The 24,244-nt window shown below is 38.5% G+C and overlaps 1 protein-coding gene across 16 annotated transcripts in view; it reads right to left on the bottom strand.

Moving 5' to 3' along the window:
• Positions 1 to 1,435: 1,435 nt before the first annotated feature.
• Positions 1,436 to 24,244, bottom strand: part of LOC131333749 (uncharacterized) — a 40,677-nt gene continuing 17,868 nt past the window's right edge. For 5 of the 16 annotated variants that reach the window (XM_058368460.1, XM_058368461.1, XM_058368465.1 and 2 more), the window contains 11 exons: positions 22,909 to 22,987; positions 21,324 to 21,437; positions 21,048 to 21,217; positions 17,206 to 17,324; positions 14,332 to 14,455; positions 14,162 to 14,230; positions 13,750 to 13,876; positions 13,397 to 13,511; positions 10,896 to 11,086; positions 4,685 to 4,797; positions 3,706 to 4,208 (listed from right to left, as the gene is read on the bottom strand). In XM_058368460.1, coding sequence (XP_058224443.1) covers positions 3,942 to 4,208; positions 4,685 to 4,797; positions 10,896 to 11,086; positions 13,397 to 13,511; positions 13,750 to 13,876; positions 14,162 to 14,230; positions 14,332 to 14,455; positions 17,206 to 17,324; positions 21,048 to 21,217; positions 21,324 to 21,437; positions 22,909 to 22,987 — 1,488 coding nt within the window. In that variant the 3' untranslated portion in view covers positions 3,706 to 3,941. Of the gene's footprint in view, positions 1,702 to 2,771; positions 3,306 to 3,705; positions 4,209 to 4,684; positions 4,798 to 5,175; positions 5,196 to 10,895; positions 11,087 to 13,396; positions 13,512 to 13,749; positions 13,877 to 14,161; positions 14,234 to 14,331; positions 14,456 to 17,205; positions 17,325 to 21,047; positions 21,218 to 21,323; positions 21,438 to 22,908; positions 22,988 to 24,244 lie in introns of those variants that run through there. The other 11 variants (XM_058368464.1, XM_058368455.1, XM_058368462.1 and 8 more) reach the window with 9 other exon arrangements.

The raw sequence follows: 24,244 nt of genomic DNA, 5'->3' as shown, positions 1-24,244 counted from the left end.
CGTTCATGCTTGGTTGGTTTATGACTTTCAAAAATATATTCAAGCTTGGTTGGTTTATGTAACAAACTGACACCAAAATGAGCTTTTTAACGAGCGAATATGACCTCAGACCCGAGTATTTGAGTTACCTGGGACTCAAGTAGTTGGGTTCGTTTCTCAACTCTTGCAAACAAGACAGATCAGCAGCAACTTGGGCCATAGAACAATATGCATCATAAGTTACTTGGGACTTTTCCACCTAATATCTCATCTTTTCGGATTTGATGCAGAGTTTTTACAGTATACATATAGTTAAAACTCTGACTGTACTATTTTGTCCATGTTGATTTCCTTCTCATCACAAGGCCTTGGTTTTAAACATCAAACAGATTTAACCATTTCAAAAGATGCACAAATGATCAGATGGTCAACACTAGAGTCAGTCGACGGATTTCCAAGAAAAATGGTAGAGATGATTGAGAAATGCAATGTTGATTCATTGACACTGAATGGCACCAGATACCGAGCCCCATGGGAGTTACTCAACCCAACATTTAGAAAAGGAACAGTGGCAGTTACTGGAGATGCTATGCAGTTGCTGGAGATGCCATGCATGTAATGGGTCCATTTCTTGGACAGGGAGGCTCTATCGCATTAGAAGATGCTGTTGTCTTAGCTAGATGCTTAGCACGTGTTCATTGTGGTCGCGATAATAACGGAGAAAATACTGGTAATGATAGTACAAGCATAGAATTGGCAATTGATGAATACGTGAGGCAACAGAGAACAAGGCTAGTGCAAGTTTCTTCAAAAACTTGTACACTTGGGTCCCTGCTTGAGACTTCGTCTGTGTTAGTGAAACTTGTCTGCATTATCGTGATGATTGTCATCTACCGTGACCGACTCGGTCATACCCATTATGATTGTGGCTACCTCTAGATATTTTTATACCTCTGTCACCAGAATGTTTAGTTTCACTAGTAATGAAAATTTTGGTCATACCCATTATGATTGGTAGTTATACTTCACCTTGTTATGTATCTTTAATCGTGTTCATTGTTGGAATAATGTCAATTTTCTCTAGAGTCCCCATCTATGCTTCAAATACATAAATTATTTGAAAAGTTCTAATTAGCAATTTTTATTTAACCAAACCTAACAACGAATGAGGCTCTGTGGTAGGTTTGTGTAAAAATAGGACAAAATAAATCGTGAATTGTGAACCTCTTAAAAAGCTAGGCAAACATCACATAGTTACAAAGACTGTAACTATAACACCCTCTACCGCAGGAGATACGAATCCATGACTAAAATAGATTTAGGCTATGAGCAGTGTTATTCCAATCCATAGTAGTATTGCCTTTGGTGAAAATAGGACCCTAAGACGCAATTCCATGTAATTTCAAGTCAACCATTTGCAGTTAACATTTTTCCCGTCATGATAAAATAACGAAAGAGTTGCAGAATGTGACGAAGGTACAAATTTAAGGAGTCAGGGCGTCAGGCAAGAAAGAGACTTGCTTCGACCCACACAATGTGGCAACTAATAATAACAACAAATGGAACTCCACGGTAAGTTAAGTAAAAACAAGAACCTAGCTGAGAATGGTAGATGGTGCTAGAGGGCAAAAGTTCAAATTTTAGCCTGCTAGGCAATTGACTTACCAATCGATGGGAGTTAGACCTGCATCTAGAAAGCGATTAACTTCGCAACTTGGTGAGCTGAAAATTGATCAGAATGTTCGATACTCATGTTCTAAATTATCCAACAATGATGTATCATACAGCTCAATAATACTTCTTTTTGTGGATAGATTAATTTGAGTGTCGTACTTGAAGAAGTCTATTGTCAATTCCAGATTGGTACAAATAATACGAGAATCGCGTCAAATTCAACAATTAATCATTTGAACAGAACAGGGACATATACATCCACAACCATAAAACAAGTCTAGTAAACTGATAAAAACATGAACTTAAGTTAATCTTCGCCAAAAGGCCAATAAACATATCCCTCCCTCCATTTATCTGTTTAAGTTTATTAATTTCTTTGTTTAACAATTTCACTCGATATCGCATAGTTTGGAAGCCTACTAAACCAGTAGCACTCCCAATGGGGTTGGACCGCATCCTAGCTAAATGGTATGATGGGGCCCACCGTTCCTTAGTTTGACGGTACTAATATGGTAGCTGGGGTCTAACAACTATATATAAGAGCCTGCAAATTCTTGAGCGAACCATGTAATAAATTAACCTCTTTTATGCATATACATACACACACAGGGAGAGAATGGAAGTAGGAGGAGGCGGCCTGGCAGAGAATGAACATAAGGACATAGTTATAGTTGGGGGTGAGAAATAAACTGTCCAGGTCACTATTCCTTATCATCTCTAGCTCTTCAGGGAACCCTGCTAGTTTTTCCATTCTTCTAATTTATTAATGTGTTTGTTGTTTTATACCTTCTGCACAAGTAGCACGTTCATTACTTGGAAGTGCAAAGTTAACAGTTGCGAAGCCAAAGTATCTATCCATAAAATTAATATACTTGTATTGAGACCATAAACACTAAAGCAATTTGTAGTTCAAGATGTATTTTTTTGTTTTAATCTTTTGGGTAGGTTAGGAGAAACGCAATGTTTGAAACGAATGATCTCACACGAGCTTTGGCTAAAGATTTGCCTCCCAACACTATATTGTATAGCTTTTGGAAGCACATGAGTCAAGTATGAGATCAGTTTGTTTCCAACATCGCATTTCTCCTTACGTACCCAAAAGATTAAAACAAAAAATACATCTTAAATTACAGCTTGCTTTAGTTTTTGTGGTCTCAATACAAGCATCTAAATTCTATGGGTACTTTGGCTTTGTGACTGTTTAACTTGACACTTTCAAGCAATGAACATGCTACCTGTGGAAAGAGTATTAACGAACACATAAACAAAGTCGAAGAATGAAAAACTAGGCTTCCTGAAGATAAAGACCTACTACTTACTTATTTCTCAATCCACTGCGGTATTGCGCACCATAAAACTTATTAATAAGAAGGTTTGGAGAAGGGAGTGTTACAGTGGTGGGAGATGCAATGCACGCCATGGGCCCATTCATTGCGCAAGGTGGTAATGCCTCCCTAGAAGATGCTGTTGTTTTTGCCAGATGCTTCGCAGATATTGGGATCAGGAATTCAGGATTGATGACCATGCTACCAGACTACATCTAAAGAATGGAAAATGAGAATAGAATGGCAATTGATAGTCCATAGCCGCCAGTGAAGTTAATATGCGTTGCCCTCATCACCATCCTCTTCCATCGCCAACATTCTCATACCCTGTGCGACTATGGCCAACTATGAGCTACCATTACTCCGTCAATAACAACTACTTTCAAGATCTAGTAGTGTATATCTTCCCAATAGCTTGGACAATATATTTTGACAACTTCGTTTTCTTGTGGGGACGGATGATCCAAGGGTACAACTGAGCTTAGTAAATGGATGAAATTACAATGAAGGGTTCCCATATGTTAGGCCAACAATTTCTTTTGTCCTCATTTTATCACCACATAACTCGTCCTCTTTCAGTTCTCAAAGGGAAAAACATAGAGTAACAACTAGAATGGATAAATTCCACTTTAATTACTTGGCCTAGGCAATGCCCATTAACATATCAACAGAGGGTGCTGGGATGCGTGGAACCAATTATTAATTATGCGATAGGCTTCACAAACACTTTATTTTGGGTGTTAAGTTGCTGCTCCCACACCTTCAACAGTGTTTATTTACTTCTTTCATAATTGGGCCAGTTTCGGAAGAATAAATGGAATACAAATCCACCCTGGTACAAAATTTCCAAAATGCACCTTTTATCATCACCAACTAAAGCAACTCCAAACTCACATCAACAAAAGGATGCACCTTAATTTGCAAATAGCAAATACCATCATTCCTGCGACCCAAATATTGAAGTTAAAGCATGCAATGGTCTTTCAATACCTGCCTAGCAAGATCAAGTGCTCCACTCGTTTTGTAGATCAAGTGGAGATTGTAAGCTGCTTCTCTTCCAAGGTCACAGTAATTCTTGTTCTGATTATCCATATCAACAGGATTCTCATTGGGAAGCTTTGGGATTGGATAATCCTTCTCATGGATTGCAAGCACCTTTTCATAATAAGAAGCAGCGAGTGTAACAAGACCGAGATGATGATATGCCCGAGCTATGTTATACAGTGCTTCCTGCAAGAGTTATCACAATGAGTTTATATCCACTGCATACCATGTCTTGAATCATAGTCTATTCACTACGGGAAGAAGCGATTTAATCAAATCAGTCTTATGATATCATTCACGATATTAGCATCCGACATTGACCAGCGTCTAACTCCAGAAATATTTCCTTTTACTGTTTGATGATAGGTATTGAGGCATGGACGAGTATTACTTATCATAGATAGAAGCGAGTAAAGCATAAAAGGTTCCTGATATCGTACATAATACAAGCTACACCAGAAGCTTGAGAAATATTACAGATCCAAAGAGCTTTTCCTCACAAGTGGAGTCAAGGTTTATAGATGTTTACAGGAGTGTATCATCGGGTTTATACCCAATCTATATCTCCCGTCAAGTATGAGTTCATGCATTTAACAGTCTGAATCATTGAAAAGCCATTATCCAAATAAGAGCTTCAAATGAAACCACAAAAAAAATAAAACCTGGCTGCTTTCACAAAGTCGCAAATTGTTGTAGAGGAAAGCTAAACCTTGCAGCAGGCACCGATGCTTGTTCTGAAGTCTGAGCCCAAGTGCTAAGTTGATCAAGGCAGTTCCTAAAATGAAAAAGGAAAATGATTTTGTACTCAGAAGTGTAAAGTTTGATGCCAGAATTGAAACCCAAAGTTAGGGTTTATTTCTCATTACGTTATACTTACACAAATGTAAACATTAATTACATATTAGACCATTATCTCCTAATCTACTTACATAAGAGATTAAATGTAAACTACAACTAATTACATATAAACCATAACTTAACACTCCCTCTCAAGTTGGTGCAAAGATATCAATCAAGCCCAACTTGAACACGATGGGGTGGAAACTCTTGCTACCAAGCCCTTTTACGAATATGTCAGCCAGTTGATCTTCAGATTTCACAAAAGGCATACATATCCAACCCGCGCTCAGCTTCTCCTTGATGAAGTGTCTATCAATCTCTATATGCTTCATTCTGTCATGTTGAACAGGATTATGAATGATATTGATGGTAGTTTTATTGTCACAGTAGAGTTTCATAGGACCATTTTTAATAATTCTCAAATCACGTAATACGGTTTGGAGCCACAAGAGCTCACAAATGCCATGAGTCATAGCTCTGTACTCAGCTTCTGCACTAGACCTAATGACCACTGATTGCTTCTTACTTCGCCAAGTAACCAAATTTCTCCCAATTAAAGTACAATAGCCAAAAGTAGAGCGTCTATCAACCACAGAATCAGCCCAGTCAGCATCAGTAAATGTCTCCAATCGCAGGTGACCATGATTAGAGAACAAAATTCTCTTCCCTGAAGCTGATTTGAGGTACCTCAAGATACGATAAACTGCATCCAGATGCAAAGCACGAGGATCATGCATAAACTGACTAACAACGTTCACTGCATAAGTAACATCTAGTCGAGTGTGAGCTAAGTTTATCAGTCGACCCACAAGTCGCTGATATCTCTCCTTGTCAATGCACTCCCCCACATTACCACTAAGATGATGATTCGCCTCAATAGGAGAATTTGCAGGTCTACAACCCAACATACCTGTTTCTTCCAAAAGATCAAGTATATACTTCCGTTGGGAGATAAAAATACCTCTATCAAACCTTGCCACTTCTATGCTAAGAAAGTATCTTAGAGATCCCAAATCCTTAATCTCGAATTCTTGAGCCAGACTAGATTTGAGATTAAGAATTTCATTCACATCATTGTCTGTCATTATTATATCATCGACATACACAATAAGGACAACAATCTTACCAGCGCCTCCCTTGATGAACATAGTATGATCTGCATAGCTCTGTTTGGATCCAAACCCCAATATAACCTTGGAAAATCTGCCAAACCACGCTCTATATAGTGCCTTCTTCAATCTACACACCTTCCCTTCAGCCTCAGAGGAAGAGAAACCTGGCGATACGTCCATATACACCTCCTCTTCTAACTCACCATGGAGGAATGCATTTTTCACATCAAACTGGTGAAGGAGCCAATTCAAATTGGCAACACAAGAAAGCAGAGCTCACACAGTGTTCATCTTTGCTACTAATGCAAACGTCTCTTCATAGTCAATACCATAGGTTTAAATAAAACCCTTGGCAACAAGTCCCGCCTTATATCTCTCAACTGTACCATCTGCATTCTGCTTAACAGTGAAAACCCACTTGCATCCTACTAATTTCTTTGCTCCTGGAAGTGATACTCGCTCCCAAGTGCCATTCTTTTCCAAATCTGTCATCTCTTCTACCATAGCAACTTTCCACATAGGTATTGTGAATGCATCCTGCCAATTCTGTGGAATACATAAAGAAAGACGAAACAAAGACATGGTACGAAGGAGATAAATGATCATAAGAGACAAATTGAAAGATGGGATGTTGAGTACATGACCTAACACCTTTCTGTAGAGCAATAGGAAGATTATCAAACTCAATAAAGGGAGGTTCAATAGGAGAAGATTCATTACCAGATAAGTCAGCTGAGGAATCCGGAACTGGAGCAAGGGATTGTAATTGGCAAGGTGGTATTACACATGAGGACTTTCCTTTCTTCTGCCTAATGTAGGTCTTAAGTTGGACCCTTTCAGCCGTTGTGGTAGTTCCTCAATGTCATGAGTTGCTCTTTCAGCAGATATTAGTTCCTCTCTAAATTGTTTCCTCTCCTTCTCACCATGATTATAAAAGGAGGTAAACATTTCTTTCTCCCTCATCTCTTCCTGCCAATGCTTCCCCTGAAGAGATAGAGTGGAGGGAGGAGAGTAAAAAGACATTGTTTCCCAAAAAGTAACATCCATAGAGACATAAAACTTTCGGAAGTGAGGATCATAACATTTATAACCCTTCTGGGTAGGAGAGTACCCAATAAAGACACACTTATGGGCTTTACGACCTAACTTGCCCCCAGAGGGATGAGAGAGATGAACAAAACACACACAACCAAACACCCGCAGTGGGAGAGTAGTGACACAAGAACTGTGAGGAAGACACTCAATAGGAGTTTTGAACTGGAGAACATTAGATGGCATACGGTTGATAAGATAAGTAACAGCCAAAATCACCTCTCCCCAAAAAAAATTGAGATCATTCATGGTGAATAAAAAAGAGCGAGCTACCTAAACAAGATGACGATTCTTGCGTTCAACAACTCCATTTTGTTGTGGAGTGTCAGTACAAGTCGTCTTGATAAAGAATGCGATTTTCTTCTAGGAATGCCCTAAAATTCCTATCTATTTACTCAAATTGTGTGCGTACCATGGCATAAAAAGATTTAAAACAAGAAAAAACGTCACTTTTTGACTTCAGTAAATACACCCAAGTAACACGAGAATAACAGTCAATAAAAGTGACAAACTACCGAAAACCTTTAAGAGAGGTAACAAGATAAGGACTCCAAACATCAAAATGGATAACTGTAAAAGGAGACGCACGCTGTTTATTAATAGATGCATAAGATGAATGTTTATGTTTTCCAAGCTTACAGGCTTCACAAAAAAACTGACTCCTAGGACAATGCTTTATTAAATTAGGAAAAAATGTCTCTAAAATTCCAAAGGAGGGATGACTCAATCTACGGTGCCACTAATGTAACGTAGTAAGAGTTGAACCCATATATGATTGCAGCGCAAGACCATATGACATGGGTGAATGAGGTGCAAACTCCAAAAAACAAAGGTCACCATGTGATTTACCACTGCCAATCACCTTCCCCGTATCTAGTTCCTGAAAAACACAATGAGTAGGAAAAAAGGTCACGAAACAATTTGCAGAACGAGTAAGGCTACTAACAGACAAGATTAGTGGCAAAATTGGGAATATGTAAAATTGAAGAGAGAAATAAAGGGAGAATAGCGAACGGAACCCTTCCCTGAGATAGCAAAGAATGACCCATCTGCTATTCAGACCTTATTCTTACCAGAACAAGTAGAGTAAGAATCAAACACTGAGGAACACTCAGTCATATGATCTAAGGCACCAGAATCTATAATCCAAGAAATAGCAGAAGAGGCAGTAAATGCACTAGTCGGGATACCTATGTGAGCAAAATAGGATGAAGTAGGAACTATTGGGGAAAATGAGCTGTAGTAGATGGAGAATCAGCCCGAGCCATAAGGCGCCTGAGAGTTTGTATCACCCCTGATAGAAACCACCAACATAATCAGATGACGCCTAAATCCCAGAACTGAAACCGGAATCAGGCAAGGTGCCAACTGTAGACTCCGAAGCATGGGCCTGGGCCTGAGAACACACCGGACCACGACCATGGCCACCGCGCCCACGAGAGGGCTTGCCATGTAGCTTCCAACAAAAATCCCTGGTATGACCAGTGTTGTGGCAATAATCACACTGGAGTGATGCACGAACTGGAGGCCCACTGCTAGTACTACACTGGAACTTGCCACCCTTGAGAATAGGCCCACTTTCAGAACCAAAATGACCCTGAGGAGTAGCAACCAGGGCACAACGATCAGAAATAGGACGGTGCAACCTAGTACCCCTCCTACTCTCTTCCTGTTGAACAATAGAATAGGTCTCTCCCAAGGATGAAAACGGAACACGACCCAACACCTGCACCCTAATCGGATCAAGCTCTGGATCAAGACCAGCAAGAAAGTCATGAACATGCTCTTTCTCCATCCTTTTTAGCCAATTAGCTACAAACAGCCTGAAAGCCCTGATAATAATCAAATTCCCCCCAAGCTCCACTCAGGTCAGCAAAGTACACAACGACGGAACGATGATTTTGTTCCAATGTACGGAGTCTTTTTCTCAACTCAAAACACTGAGCATCATTAGTCATTACCTTGTTGCGAATAGGTTTGGGCTGCAGTAGTCCAAATCTGATGCGGAGTATCAAGAAGCAGAAAAGTATGATGAATATCAGCTCTCATGGAGTTAAACAACCAGGTCATGACCAACGAATTCTGAGATTTATAACTTCTTAAGTTCAACAGCCTCAATAGGTGGAGTAACAGGACCCTCAATAAACTCTTACATTCCTTTGGCCTCAATAGCCAAAATAAAAGTACAAGACCAAATCAAATATTTGGTACCATAGTTGTCAGAATCGTACGATTCACAATTCGTATCGTACGATTCGATACGATTCAGTGGGTAAGCGATATATATCGGTTGCCTGAATCGGGAATAGCTGTGAATCGTAAGTGAATCGGTGAATCGAAAATTTCTGAATTTCATTTTTTACTCTTGTTTTGTTTCTTTTGTTGTTCGAAAACGGTTTAAACTATTTTTTAAGCTCTTTAATATTGTTATATGTCATCTTTTGTCTGGTATATCGATAGATAATAAGAAAAGGAGATTTATTACGAGAATCGAAAATGAGGAAGATAAAGGGAAAGTAACAACCCTATAGACCTTCTAAGGGTTTGTTTTGTACTTATAACTCTTTTGTAAAAAAAAAAAACCATAAGTAGGATTTTCGAATCGTCATCTCTTGGTAGTTGCAATAGAAGTAGCTTATCTAATACTCCACGTTATTATCAAATCATCATTTAGAAGAAGGTTTGCATTGATTTAGGCCTAAATCTTTCATTTGTAGTATATATTGTTGTTACCCTAATCAATAAACATAGGTTTCTACGCATTAGAGAAGTCATGACCGAATCGGAGCGATTCACGATTCGATTCGATTCAGTTCACGATTCGATTCAGTTCAGTTCACGATTCGAAAAGTGACCATTACGATTCTCGATTCGATTCACGATTTGACAACTATGGTTGGTACCATCCAACTTCACATGGCAAATATCCAGAGGACAGTTATCCAGAGTCCCTACACGACTCAACTCATACTTTGTACTAGTGGAAGCCTTTTGTTTATCCTCCGACATTTCAACAATACCTCAGTAAGAGTACTATGAATAAGCTGACTAAAAGATTTTTACAATAAACAAACCCAAAATTTTCCCTTGTGTAAATTATGGATTCATCAATGCAACAAATCCAGTACCTTATAATCCCAAAAAAGAATTTCCAACAAATACCTCCAGGGAAAAAAAAGAAAAAAAAGAAGAAAGAAACCAAACCAGTGGGTTTAAGAAGCAATCGGTGACGACTCAGAGTTGCCGAAGTACCAAACCAGTCAGTTGCAAGGTCTGTCGAGTCAACCCAGAGTCGATCGCGAGATCTATTGGAGATTTACGGTGGTCGGAAAGGTGTAGCAAGGCCTGTCGGAGGTTTACGGTGGTCAGCGAGTCTCCGAAGTGAGTCACTGGAGATCAGCAATGTCGGGTGGGGCCTGGTGGGCGGCCGACGACGGCTGGAGAGAACCAGCGACAACCAGAAATGCAGAAAGGGTCAGCAACGCTGACAAGAAGGACCGATGATGTCAGCGATGGCGCCAGGAGTGGCCAGCAACGCTAACAAATGTCGATCGATTTGGTCGCCTAGGAGAAACATGCTCTGATACCATGTAAAGTTTGATGCCATAATTGAAACCCAAAGTTAGGGTTTATTTCTCATTACGTTATACTTATACAAATGTAAACATTAATTACACATTGGACCCTTATCTCCTAATCTTTTTACATCAGAGATTAAATGTAAACTACAACTAATTATATATAAACCCATAACTTAACAAGAAGTTAGATAAAAAAAAAGTGGCTAACAACTTCAAATAGATAACATGAAAGGGGAAAAAAATCATACCAACACACAAATTGACCAGGGGACTGTCTGGCATCGATTTATATGCTTCTAGGTATTCTCTTGCAGCAGCTTGATGCTGGCTGATCATGCTAAGCTGATGTCCAGATATGATAATGGGCGGAATGCTATCTTTGTATTTGACACGCATACCATGAAGGAGCTTGTTATGTTTCGAATACCGATTCTCCAATCTACAAATAAAGCAAACCAAAAACTACACCAGTTAAAATACAGTGGAGTCAGTGGACATATGAGGAAAAAATCCCATGCATGATATAATATGCTCATGAATGTCAATGATACACCCTCACGCAGAGTTGTCAAAGGCAACGAAAGGCAATCGCCTAGGCGAGAGGCACCTCAAGGTGATCGATTGTCGCCTTGAGGGGTGCAAGGCGAGGCAACTTCAACTGAACTCTGCCTAGGCAAGAAAGGCGATGAGGCGACAAAAGCCTCGCATTTTTCAAATTCAACCACAACGGTAGGATTTAGGTTTCTTTGAGTGATCCCAGTCAACAGTCAACTCAAATCTCAATGGTCTGTATCTCTGGCAGCAAACCTAGGGGAGAAAGGTAATGATATAGGTAATCGAACCCATGTAGCTCGCTCGCTCTCGCTCTCGCTCGCTCTCTCTCTCTCTCGCTCTCTCTCTCTCGATCGATCGGCTCTCCTGTTTTCCTCTCTTGACTACAAGACTCGGACAGATTCATCCCTCTCTCTCTTCTGATTTCATATCTATCTCTCTCCTCAGCAATCGAAGCTCTCTCTTTCTCATCTCCAGAGTCCAGCCAACAAGAAGGTAAACTTAACATATCCTCCGCTTTTGCCTCGCCTCTGGCCTAGACCCTAGCAGACTTTATCGCCTCGGAGCGCCTTTCACCCTTGACAACTGCCTCACAGCTTCACGAATGTTTATTTGAACCAAATCACTCAGTGCCTTGGCCTTGGATGTGTCGAAAGAAACTTGAAAAGGCTGAGAGGACTAAGACTAGGAAGAATGTCAGGGGAGTAAAGGTTATGGGATATCTATGCCTAGCCAGTTCTAGACACTGATTTTCCCAAAACCCTCTAGATGTGAAGACCGTCGAATCACACATAGTTCATTCCCGCAGATGAAGTATGGGGGCTTATGTGGGCTCCTAATGGTTTCCTTCAAATATGCAAGGCGCCGCCCCAATTCACGATTTCAGGGTCCTAAATCCAAAGGGGAAACCTGATTCCCCTCCCTCCCGTCAAGCTGTCCAGTTTCCTGCATCACCCTACGATTCCCTGCCAATATGTATTCCCAGACCTCTGATGCAACTAATTATCTAAAGACAATATGTAAGCAAAATAAGAGTGGGGCAAAAAAGAAATGAAATCTGTTACATAAGAAACAAGGTATTTCCTATATGCCAACTTACATGGCTAATATATAGTTTTGCCAACCTAGTATTGATACTCAATTTCCGCCATCACTACTATGATAGCTATTTCTCCCTAGTATTGATATTCAATTTCCACCATCACTACTATGATAGCTATTTCTCGCTGGCTTCTTTCGGGGAAGGTCATAGAAAGAGTGTTTTCAGGGTTCAAAGGCTGCACCATTATGCCTTTTGTGTAGTATGTGGGTAGGATTCATAGGAATCCAAGTTCCCGTGACGCTTATTTATTGTACACCAATTTAATATTTCCATAATGTGGCTAATGTGTGCTTAGGTGTCCTGAAACTTATCTTAAAATAAGTTGGTTGTCATTATTTGAATTTTTTTTGCATTTGCTAGTTTTGAGCCAAACTTTTGTGGATTATTGATTTATCTCAATGAGAGGAATTGGAAAAGTAAATTTTTTTTACTTTTACTCAAATATTTTGGGAAATAACCACTTTTTAGCAAAATAAATAAACTTATTTTACTTTTTCTGCTAAAAAGTGGTTATTTCTCAAAATACTTGGGTAAAAGTAAATTATTTTTACTTTTCCGATTCCTCTCGTCGAGACGAATCAATAATCCACAAAAGTTTGGCGCAAAACTAACAAATGCGAAAAAATTCAAATAATGACAAACCAACTTATTTTAAGATAAGTTTAGGTGAACTCACTCCATCATGTGTGTCTATCCCAAACACGTCCCATTTATTCACTCTTTTCATGCATTTCAGCATGTCCTTGTCCTTGCGAATAAACAGAAGAGGCAATGTTAGACAGAGATTAAACTTCAATATAAGAACTCAAATGAGTTAGAAAAAGAATACAAGATTCAAATTGAGAGTCTTGTCCCTAAGATTCAACTTGAGAGTACTGTCTCTGAGATTCCAAATATTTAGCCTAAAACAAACTTCTCCAAAAGTGCAAGTGATTTTACCAGAGAAGTACAAAAGGTAGCACCAATTCAGAACAATCTTATGCAACTCAAAACACCTATTTCGGAAGAGAGTAAATCAATGTAACGAAATAACGTAGTTTTCTGATTGATACTATGGTGATATATTACCAAAAAGCATAGCAAGGTACTAAATACCTTGAAACTACTTTGTAGTAGCAATTCCAAGCAGCAAAGCTGTAGGGATTTTGATTAACTACGTGCCGCGCATAGTCCCATCCATGTGAAGGATCAGTAATATTATAAGCTATTTCTGTAGAATATTGAAAAACAATAGAGTGCTTTAGTGTCACAGAAATTAGTAATTAGTTCTACTGTAAGCAAGAATACATAATTTGAAGATATTTTGAATGCACGGGGTAGGAAATTCAGGACAGCAATTTTACTGAATAAGGGTTGCATTGGATGATGGTGACTACAAGAATAGGAATATTAAAATACTACTTCAATCGATGACTTATGAGCACTTCAACCCATTACAAAAGACTTACGAGCTCCAAGAGACCGAAGCTCCTCCCCCTTCTCAACAGACAGTGTGTTCGAAGCGAGTTTCAGTGTAAGATTGATAACCTCTATTGCTTCCCAATATCTTTTCAAGGCCGCCAACGACTTACATAACTAGGAAACATCAAACAAATGAGGAGTTCAGCTTGACAAAGAATTAGTGATGATTATAAAATCAGTAACAAAACAGAAGATAGTAGAAGTGTCTTATAAGGAAGTGCATTGCACTCCCAAAAGGAAAACCGAAGAAACCAAATGCTCACATTATTACATTAAAGAGAAAAATTAAAGAAAACCAAATGGGAGAGTAATTGTCATGAGGCTTCAACAGAACAGATTGACTAATAGTAGAATTATTCTACAGAAAAATGTCAAGTTTTAGTAAGAAAGTCTACTAACATCGATAATCAGATGGTGATGCTCCTCATCTTTCAGAAGATTAGGCAAGGGAGGATCTCTCATTGCTTGCTGCTTACATACGACATGAAATCCAGATGCTCAATTAATATAGTTTCTGCTAGTGGATACAACTGAATTCTCGTTCCAGTGATACAACAAAAATTGTTTACCGGAGAATCTTCATCGGAATTGTCACTTTTCCAATCAAGCCCAGCAGCCATTGCTGCAGCTTTTTTTGCTTCTTTCAGCATAGCCTTCTTTTGAAGCAACTTCTTGGCTCGGGAAGCTTTTGATCTATAGTAAAGCATAGCATAGATTAAAGAGAACTCAGAACTTTGTTTCAAAACTAACAAAATTATAACACAGAAGATGATTATTGAAAAGTTTCTCACAAACTCGTCTTTGGAAGATAGAGACATAATATATGTTTCCGATCAGATGACTAAGTAAATCATCAGGGTAGGATTCATCACTTTCTCACATCTAGAGGTGCACGGGCACCAAACGAAAAATATTCATATTCTTCAGAATTCCTATTTAATTGTCCAGAGGTAAATGTTATTACAAGACGAAATAAAGCATTCTATGCAATACATGGAAGTCTCGTGCATATATTAAACTCAAACATAATTTGTTAATCTAGTTTCCAATTTTGAATTCAAGTTCTTGTTTAATGAAAGCTAGCTATGTTACCTGGATTTGGATGCGAGTGTTGGGTATCTGTCTATGCATCAGACTACTCTAATTTTCTCAGCAATTGGGAACAAGCGACAATATTCCTATTCCTAGTATAATTTTTATTTTTTTTGATAAGCAAGCAATTGTATTAAAAAGAAGGCATTAAGGGAATGCCGCCCGTCTACAAAAAGAGAGCCACCTGTACAAAAAGAGAGCCACCTGCACAAAAAGCCCTATACACCACCACTATTCAACCAAAAAGCTCAAACCAATCTAAAAATTGATCAATAGAGGGGTTACATTCTCCCTTGTCCCAACTATACAAACTGCTAAGCACAAAACTTTTGATTCTAAATAAAGGCTTTTCGACCCCTTCAAAGCATCTCGAATTTCTTTCACGCCATATAGTCCACATCACACAAAGAGGGATCATGGCCCAAACGCGCTTCCTTCTCTTACCCACTCTAGCCCCGTTCCAAGCAATAAGGAGTTCCATGATATTCCTCGACATGGCCCATTTTAACCCAAACCAAGAAAACACCACGGACCAAAGTTCCCATGCTACCGGGCAATGGATGAGGAGATGATCTACCGTCTCCGCATCCCTTTTACACATGCAACACCTATTAACAATGATTCTCCGCCTACGAATCAAATTATCAATAATAAGAATCTTGCCTTGAGCCGCGCACCAAGCAAAAAAACACTCCATCAACGGCGCCAATGTCTTCCAAATCGCTTGCCAAGGGAAGGAATCACTCCCAAATCCACCTAAAGCTTGATAAAAAGAATTCACTTAAAAGCATCCTGATTTAAACAGATTCCAACGTATCTCATCCCCCCCTCGTCCTATTCCTTGCATGCCATACTTCTATAATACAGGCTAAATGGTGTTTACAAGGCCTTGGGACAATTCAAATTCAACACAGGAGTTTGATTCATGGTTCACGGCGAGTTCAAATACAAACTATTGTCATGTGGCCGCCCACCCCGGGCCCCCATATGCAGTGTTGGAGATCGGACACAGGAACTTTATAGTTCATACAATAAGAAAAGAGACGGTGATAACATTTAACCACAAACCGTAGAACCAAAACAATTCAAAAAGAGATGTAAAAACGCAATGATCTTTGTTGAGATTTTAAACTAAAAATGTGGAAGCAAAATATCAGGCATAAAGCCACTAAAAAATTTAATGCATAACATTTAATCGTCAGATCCTTCTTTTATTATAAGGCACCACTGTGAAACATTGTTTCAACTATTTTCCATTACCCATATCAATTCTATTCTTTCATGTCAGTCTGCTAATGGCTAGAGAATCAATTAGACCATAACGACCAAGCATTCTCATAATTACTTAACCAGTGTTGAGTTCAATCATTCACTTCTTTAGCAATACCCTGCATGTCGACAGTGTTTATCTTTATATATTGGTGCAATTATTAACCTACATCACACATGGCTAAATTATCCCCCCCAACTAATCTCTTTATTCGTTTGTGATATCTGTGATAAATAATATTTTCTGTTACAATGACTTCTGAATGTAATATGACACATTAGTTAAGTCCCAAGCAAGTACTCAGTTTATCATTATATGGCCACCATCGTATCAGATTTCACAATCATTTTACTGAAATTTGCAGTCTCAGCTTAACGCCATTACTACACGCAACGGGATATAAGTATAAAACCCTAATAATGGATAAAAGGAACATCTACAAGATAGCAATTACTCTAAGAACTTCATAACCTGGTTAACAGTTCAAGACAATTGAAGTTTCGTTAATCAATTTCACCAGAGTTACACCACCCAAATCTCTATGTTTACGAAGGGTCATACTTGAAATGTATTGCGAAAAAGGAAAAGTTATTTGCATGTTAGAATGCATGAACAAGCCTATTTTTAATTAGGATCTATGCAGATAACAAAACATTGAGCTTCCAATCTCCAAGACAACATAAATAGATCTCCCATAGCCTAGAAAAGGATGAAGAAGCATATACGCATATACATTCTAAGCTTAAAGGTCTTAACAAACAAGTATTGGCCGAGTTGGCCAAAACCCATTTCCGAAGTAAACAGAACCCTTTCACCTCATTAGAAGGTCAAGGAGTTTCAAAGGATTACTTAGTAGCATTCAAAATCAGCACAAACGGCTAAGCTTGCAAAACGAATAAGGAGGAAATAAGATTCATGCACATAACAAGTGGAATGGAAAAATCAGCAGGCATCTATAACTTCACTTAATTACTTCAGGCATTGAAAACAAAAAGAATCCGAATGGAATACTCACAAATCTGAAGTTTCACTTAATTACTTCAGGCATTGAAAACAAAAAGAATCTGAATGGAATACTCACAAATCTGAAGTTGAAGCTACAGGTTTGAATCCTTGAAATACATCACCGGTGTGATGAGCATCCAATACCTTGACTCTTTCAGAAAGAACACTTTTGGAGAGGCTTTTTTTTGCTCTAACCTAAATTAGAATGATTAGACAATAGTTACGAGACCATTGCCACGTGATGACTGAACAGGACCCGTTGACAAAAAAGATTCTCAAAAAAGGTTATTTACCACGTGCTTGCATCTATCATCATTCCTTCAAGAGATGCAAGGTTTTAACGCCTAATTTCATGTACACATATAAGCTACCTTGTCCAACACCAGATAAGATCATAAGACTTTTGATAACCATATAACTTATCAAACATAATTACCAAACATGATTTGTGATTATTGGTCTTGTTAGAACTTGTCCCAATTTGGGTAATTCATCCTCCAAAGCTGCATATAAGCCTAGTAAGCCTCTCCACCTATTGCCAACCAGTTTTGAGTTGGATACTTCAACGTGGTATCAGACCTAAGCTTTTGGAGGCTTTTGGACATGATTCACTCGATTGGTTTCCCATTGTATGTTAGGAAATACTAATTCCTAAGCTACTGATCCTGTAAGGGGTCGCTCGTGCGGGAGAATGTTAGCATTTTTTCCACATTGGCTAATTCTAAATTCCAGTGCTAGTATATGAGCCTGGGTGGCATCTCTTATGTCCCATGAAGCCATGAGACAAATATTGTTAGAAGATTGGACAATACACACAAACTAGGCACCTTAGTGTAGCTTTTTCTTATATTTCCTAGGCACAACAGTACTAACAAGGCATGCCGTGTAAATTGCTGTTGATTTTGACCTTGGATACCACCATATCAACAGTGAGAAAAAGGAAAATGAAAAATCCTTTGGCAAAGCTATAACACAAGTTATTTGTTAGTGCCTTCATATGGCAAACTAATATATCTTCCCATCCCTAAAGAGTACGGAACAAATGCTTGCAAAGTCTTGCAAAGTTCTTCTGCCTCCAAAGAATATTTCACCACTACTTGCATACTGAGAATCAAAAGAACATGGCAGAGAGAACCTAAATTGGAAGGAAAAATCTATTTCTTGACTTGTTTGAAGTTCGACCATCATCCAGAACCTAAGCTATTTCCATATATTATGCTGGATTTTATTTCATATATTGCCAGCTACTGAAGTTGATTAAGATGAATAGGATCAAAGCATACATCTGTCACGTTGGTAGGAAAATGCTTGAGAAGAATATAGGAGATAAAACAAAGAGACAATAGTTGGACTAACGAAAGGTTCTTATGTCACTTATAACTTATTATACTAGCTAGTATGGAAGACCACCAATCCTACAGAAACTAATGAGAATTTTGGAAACTTTATGTCCAACCCAAAACCAATTGGTATTGAGTGGTGAGGTCTCAACATTATATTAAGTGATCATCCATTCCACTCCCAAGCAATGTGGGACGATATTTCCTTAACAGATATAATTTGATAGATCAGCCACAAAGGCCTCCATCTCAAGATTCCGAATAAAGACCAGATTCGCCACAGGCCCACAGTTTCAACTCAAATTGAATAAGAAAAACTCTGATTTCTGTTGGGCAGATTTTGTTCTGTTGATATAAAAAGGACTAGCTAAGTAAACTAACCCAACCATATCGTATACAAAAACGCCCCATGTAGAGCATTGACCCAATAACTTGTTGGAGCCTAGCAACACGAACCAAAATGCTTAAGCCCAAGTTACTAGTAGTAACATACATGGTTCCTTATATACAAGGAATAAGGATCACCCATGTAGACTTTCAATGTGGGATACGGTGTTACAAAATGCCCACCTTTAAACGCTTAAGTCCTCACGAGGTTGATCACCCATGTAGACTTTCAATGTGGGATACGGTGTTACAAAATTCCCACATTTAAAAGCTTGCGTCCTCACGAGGTTGAGCAGTTTTGTTACCAAAGCTTTATTTGGGTCTTTTATCTGGACTTTACCTTGGACTCGCCATAGCGGTCAAGCTACTAAACTTTCTCGAGCCAACATTGTCGTGTACACCTGAAATGCCTCATGTAGACCACTGATCCAATAACTTGTTGGAGCCTAACATGACCCAAAACGCTTAAGCTAAAGTTACAATTAGTAGCTTACATGGTTCCTAATATACCAAGGATCACCCATGTAGTCTTCTGAAGTTGTTGTGAAACAAAGTCCCACATCGCCCGGGTACCGAAATAATAAGAAGTATATAAGCGAGAGGGCACCCTCAATTCAAAATTTAGCTTTTGGGGTTAAGTTCTATCCAAGACCATGTAACATGGTATCAGAGCTAGGTACTAGAGATGGGTAGGTTGCATGTCTCTGGTCTGCACAGCAGCCAAGCGAGCACGCACAAGCGTGAGGGCACCCCTACTTCAATAGCTAGCTTTTGGGGTTGAGTTCTACCCAAGACCACGTAACATGATATCAGAGCTAGGTGACTTGCACGCGACAGGTGCGTGAGCACGTTGCGCATAAGGGAGGGTATGAAGTGAAGAACATTGCCTGGGTACCAAAATAATAAGTATATAAGCATGAAAGCACCCTCACTTCACTAGCTAGCTTTTGGGGTTGAGTTTTACCCAAAACCGTGTATCAGTTGTATGGAGTGGTTACAGTATATATACCTCTCTTCAATATATCCCAACACAGAGGAAGAGTCATTTGGCCTGGGATTCTTCTAGTATTATCCAGGAAGTCCAAAACAGATCACAACTACTCTTGGAAACAATTGACTACTTGATTCTACATTACTGCAACGTAAAAAATACTCACTAAAAAAGAAAAAGTTACTTGATTTCAAAAAAGAACTTTAATTTTTCTGGTCTTTTGGATGTAGGGTTTCATGCGGATCACAGTTTTCTTTCCACATCCTTGTAACATACTTGATCATGACTAAGAAATGACAATGTACACCAGTTAATCTGTCCTCTAGTTGACAAATATTCTTTTGTAGCAATGATGCATTTTTTTACCCTCTCCTCTTGAATCTCGTGTATTCCTTATCATGATTAATAAAATTTAATTTTTTCCGTAAAAAAAGAAAAAATGAGTTCATAGCAACCAATCTAATTTACACTAGCCAAGTTTACTTGATGACAGTGGCGGACGTAGGATTTGTGTCTAGCAAGGGCCCGAATCACGTGTATTTTTGTATTGATAAAAATATATATATTTTGCAAGTATATATTGCTACTTGCGAGGTACGAATAAGAGACAATATTGTGTGTACGTGCACAACCATCGTTTAATTTTATACATGCCACCTAAAAAATGATTGATAACTTTAAATTTTGAAAATTTTGACCCCACGCATGCAGAAATTTTAAGAAAATTTTCACTCTAAGGACCAGCAGGAGCCAATCTCGTAGAGTCACGTGTATTTTAGTATTGATATAAAAAAATATATTTTGCGAGTATATATTGCTACTTGCGAGGTCCGAATAAGAGACAATATTGTGTGTATGTGCACAGCCATCGTTTAATTTTATACATGCCACCTAAAAAATGATTGATAACTTGAAATTTTGAAAATTTTGACCCCACATATGCAGAAATTTTAAGAAATTTTTCACTCAAAGGACTACCAGGAGCCAATCTCGTAGAGTTTCTTCTAATTAACCTAAAAATTAGTACAACATGCAAGTGTATTTGGAGTTGCGCAGGGGCCTAGGTCCCCTTTTGCACCCCCTTGGGGTAGCCCCTACTTGTTGATAACATGCTTCACTTTTTTTTGATTGGAACATGCTTCACTTTTGCACATGCATCACCCACACAAGTACAAGAGAGAGAGAGAGTTGCAGGATTACCTTTTGTTGAATAGTTTCAAGAAACAAAGATTCTCGAACAGAGGGAAAGATAGCATCAACAAAGGCCTCTGTCATTCCTTTGGTCTTGTAAATGCGACTAAGCTCTAGTTTTATTTTCCCATTAAGCCACCATGGCTTGGTTTTATCAGAATTTAATCCTAATTTTGAATCTGGAGAAACAATAAGGAGATCATAAAAACTAAGATACAAAAATATGCTCTTATGCAGGTATAGAATACTCCAAGTGAGCTCACAATAATAGCTATCCAAAGATACCTGTACTTTTGCAGGGAGAAAGAACTGAAATGGCTTCATCTTGTTTATCTTCATCAAGAAGAAGTGAGGCCAGAGCTAACCGAGCATCAACACTATCCTCCATTACACGTAAAGCTGAAGACAAAATCCATACAAATTTTGAGGAACAATTTATTCTAATTTAAGGTATCAAAAGAACTTACAAACCGATACACATCTGTTAGGTAAACACATTCTCATAAGGACGGTGGTTTCATATTCCAGTTAGCAACCTTGCTCAAAATGCCCTAATCGAAGCACCATCTGCATGTTCTCATAGTCTAACAGAACTGCATTATATTTTGATTTCTCTTTTCAGGTAGGAAAAACGCTAATGCAATTACACATGTCCCATAGTTTCTACAGCTTGATACTTGATCTTCCCACAAATGATAACAAATTCTAACTTGATTTTCCTTTCTCCTCTCAAATCATATAATGAACCATACTATTTCTTGGTAGCTTAAGTTACAAAATCATATTCACTAGTGCAATAAGTCCCTTAAAGTGAGAGTGAGCCAAAGTCTGGTCATAAATACAGAGCAAAATATATTTACCGTCGTCATCAAGTCAACATCAATGGTTTACAACTTCGATCAGCAATGGTTATATTGAAAATCGGAAATTCAACTTCATGGAAATAATCCATACTCCCTCTGTCCCAATTTGCTTGCTCCTTTTGGGGAAGTGAGTTTTTATGGGTAGAATGATGGAAAATACAATTGGTATTGACTTTCCGAATTTGCCCCTACTTTTTGCTTTGTTGACATGACACTTAATGTAGAAAAGAAAGGGTGAAAGAGTAATGTTGCACAACTTTTTATGTTGACTTTTCAAAATGGACATTCATTTGGGACATCCATAAAATGACAAAAGGGACCAGCAAGGACGGAGGGAGTATGATTTTAGTGTCACCTCCATAAGCATGAATAGAAGTAGATTTTCTTTGTTGGTTTGGGATTTTAACGTGAAGGTAATCCAAAAAATTTCAAACTTTGAATCTTTTGGCATTGGTAGCATTCGGTGATCCATTATATATCCCTCACATACTCTCCAAGCCACCAATATGCAACCACCATGGGGTACTGCACGATATGCTCTCTTCTCTCTCTCTCTTCTCTCTGCTCATAGTTGCTTGTGTGTTGCTTATATTCTCACTTTCTGCATCATTGTTTCACTGTTTCTACGGTGATTTCCCCTCTTGCAATCATCATAAGGTGATTGTTAGAAAAGTGAATTGCCAAGAAACTAGCTTTAATTGATGTGTCATTGAATGTATCTAAACAAAACCCTAGCATGCCTTTATATAGGCTACAAGATGACTAAGAAATCTAAAGTAACCAACAGGAAACATGCATGATAAAGAAACCAAGACTAACTATAATTGCCAAGACTAAAAAAGAAGCATAATAAAACCTAGATTACATGGTAACATAATACTTCCTAATATTATGCTAACAGTGATTTCCATTGGGCAAAGAGTTTGTGTATCTCAACAGATTTTTTCAATATCTTTCCCTTTCTTTAAAAACTAGTTAAAGAAAAAGAAAGGTATTAGACGCCATACCTGTGTATAAGTATTCTATTGCTCTTCCTCTATCACTCACTGATAAGTAGCATTGAGCGATTCTCAAATGTAGACCACCCTAAAAAGAATAAAAAAGGAATGATTTAGTCATGAAACAGCCGTTGTATATTGACCACCCCTATGAAGGTAAAAACTAATGTTTCATTGTGACCCTTTTACGACAAATACCAAGCAATAAAGGTATAAACGATGTTCATGTAATCGAGCAAACAAAGAAAATTGCTTGCAACAACATTAAAAACCTCTATCCCTGATGTCAACAGCCACTTTTGTGTATAATCTTCCAGTGTGAGTAACTACGTAGAGTTCCTTAACATGTAAAGTCTGCTTAAAAGACAGACAGAGAGAGAGAGAGAGAGAGAGAGAGAGAGAGAGAGAGAGAGAGAGAGTAGACAAATCAAATAGGGTTTTCCTAGGACATAAAAAGCCCATCCCAAAACCAATGCACTTAAATTCAAAAAACACTTATTACAATAGTACTCTATCTCAAAGAAATTAATAAACCAGCAAGCTAACGCCTCCCTCTTTCCAATTGCCAACTCACAAAACACAAGGCGAAAGACATTACACCAAAGTCCTCTTAGTGAATACATCCTCCAGGATGTTCTAATCACAAAGGGCAGGCAACTGAAACTATTGTTTTATTTTTATTATTAGTAAAAAGAAATATCGGAAGAAAGATGATAAGGAAAGAGCTCAGCAAGGGTCCGCAAAGACTGTCATTTACCGAGCTAGGGTCAATAAAGGCTGAGCTTGCAGTTTGGTTGACGATTTGCTATAAGGGTTGCAGACAAAGGGGGAGAGAGAAGAGAAGCTGTATGGGTCATGCAATTAGGGTTGGGGAACAAAGGGAGAGAGAGAGAGAGGGATAGGTCAGAGATGGCTGGTGCAAATGGCTTCCACTGGCAACATGCAAAGCCAACGTGTGTCTGATACCAAGTCAATACAGCAATTCGTGAGAGAGGCAAAGGATAACTTCTATTACTGAAAGATCGATCAAATGCTACGAGACTAATGATTAACCAGCCAAAGCCTGATAAGCCGGAAAGAACATACAACACAATGTGAAAGATAAACAAAAAGAAGACAAAAGTAATACAACCAAAGATCTTAGGAGCAAGAGAAGGGGGAGCCTAATGAAGAAGCTCCGAGGCTATATTTGGATGTCCATCATCTTCGGTAAATTACCGACTAATTAAATACCTAAGGTAATTTCATTTCCAATGTTCAGTTGGTCCGGTATCCAAGATTTATTGAACTAGGAAATTTACAAGTCAATATTTCTTTTTATTTACGGACTGAACCAAAATTCTAG

Source organism: Rhododendron vialii, chromosome 7a (genome assembly GCF_030253575.1).
Source record: "Rhododendron vialii isolate Sample 1 chromosome 7a, ASM3025357v1".
Lineage (NCBI taxonomy): Eukaryota > Viridiplantae > Streptophyta > Magnoliopsida > Ericales > Ericaceae > Rhododendron > Rhododendron vialii.
The sequence above is the reverse complement of the archived record's forward strand: the minus strand, read 5'-3'. Positions and strand labels throughout refer to the sequence as shown.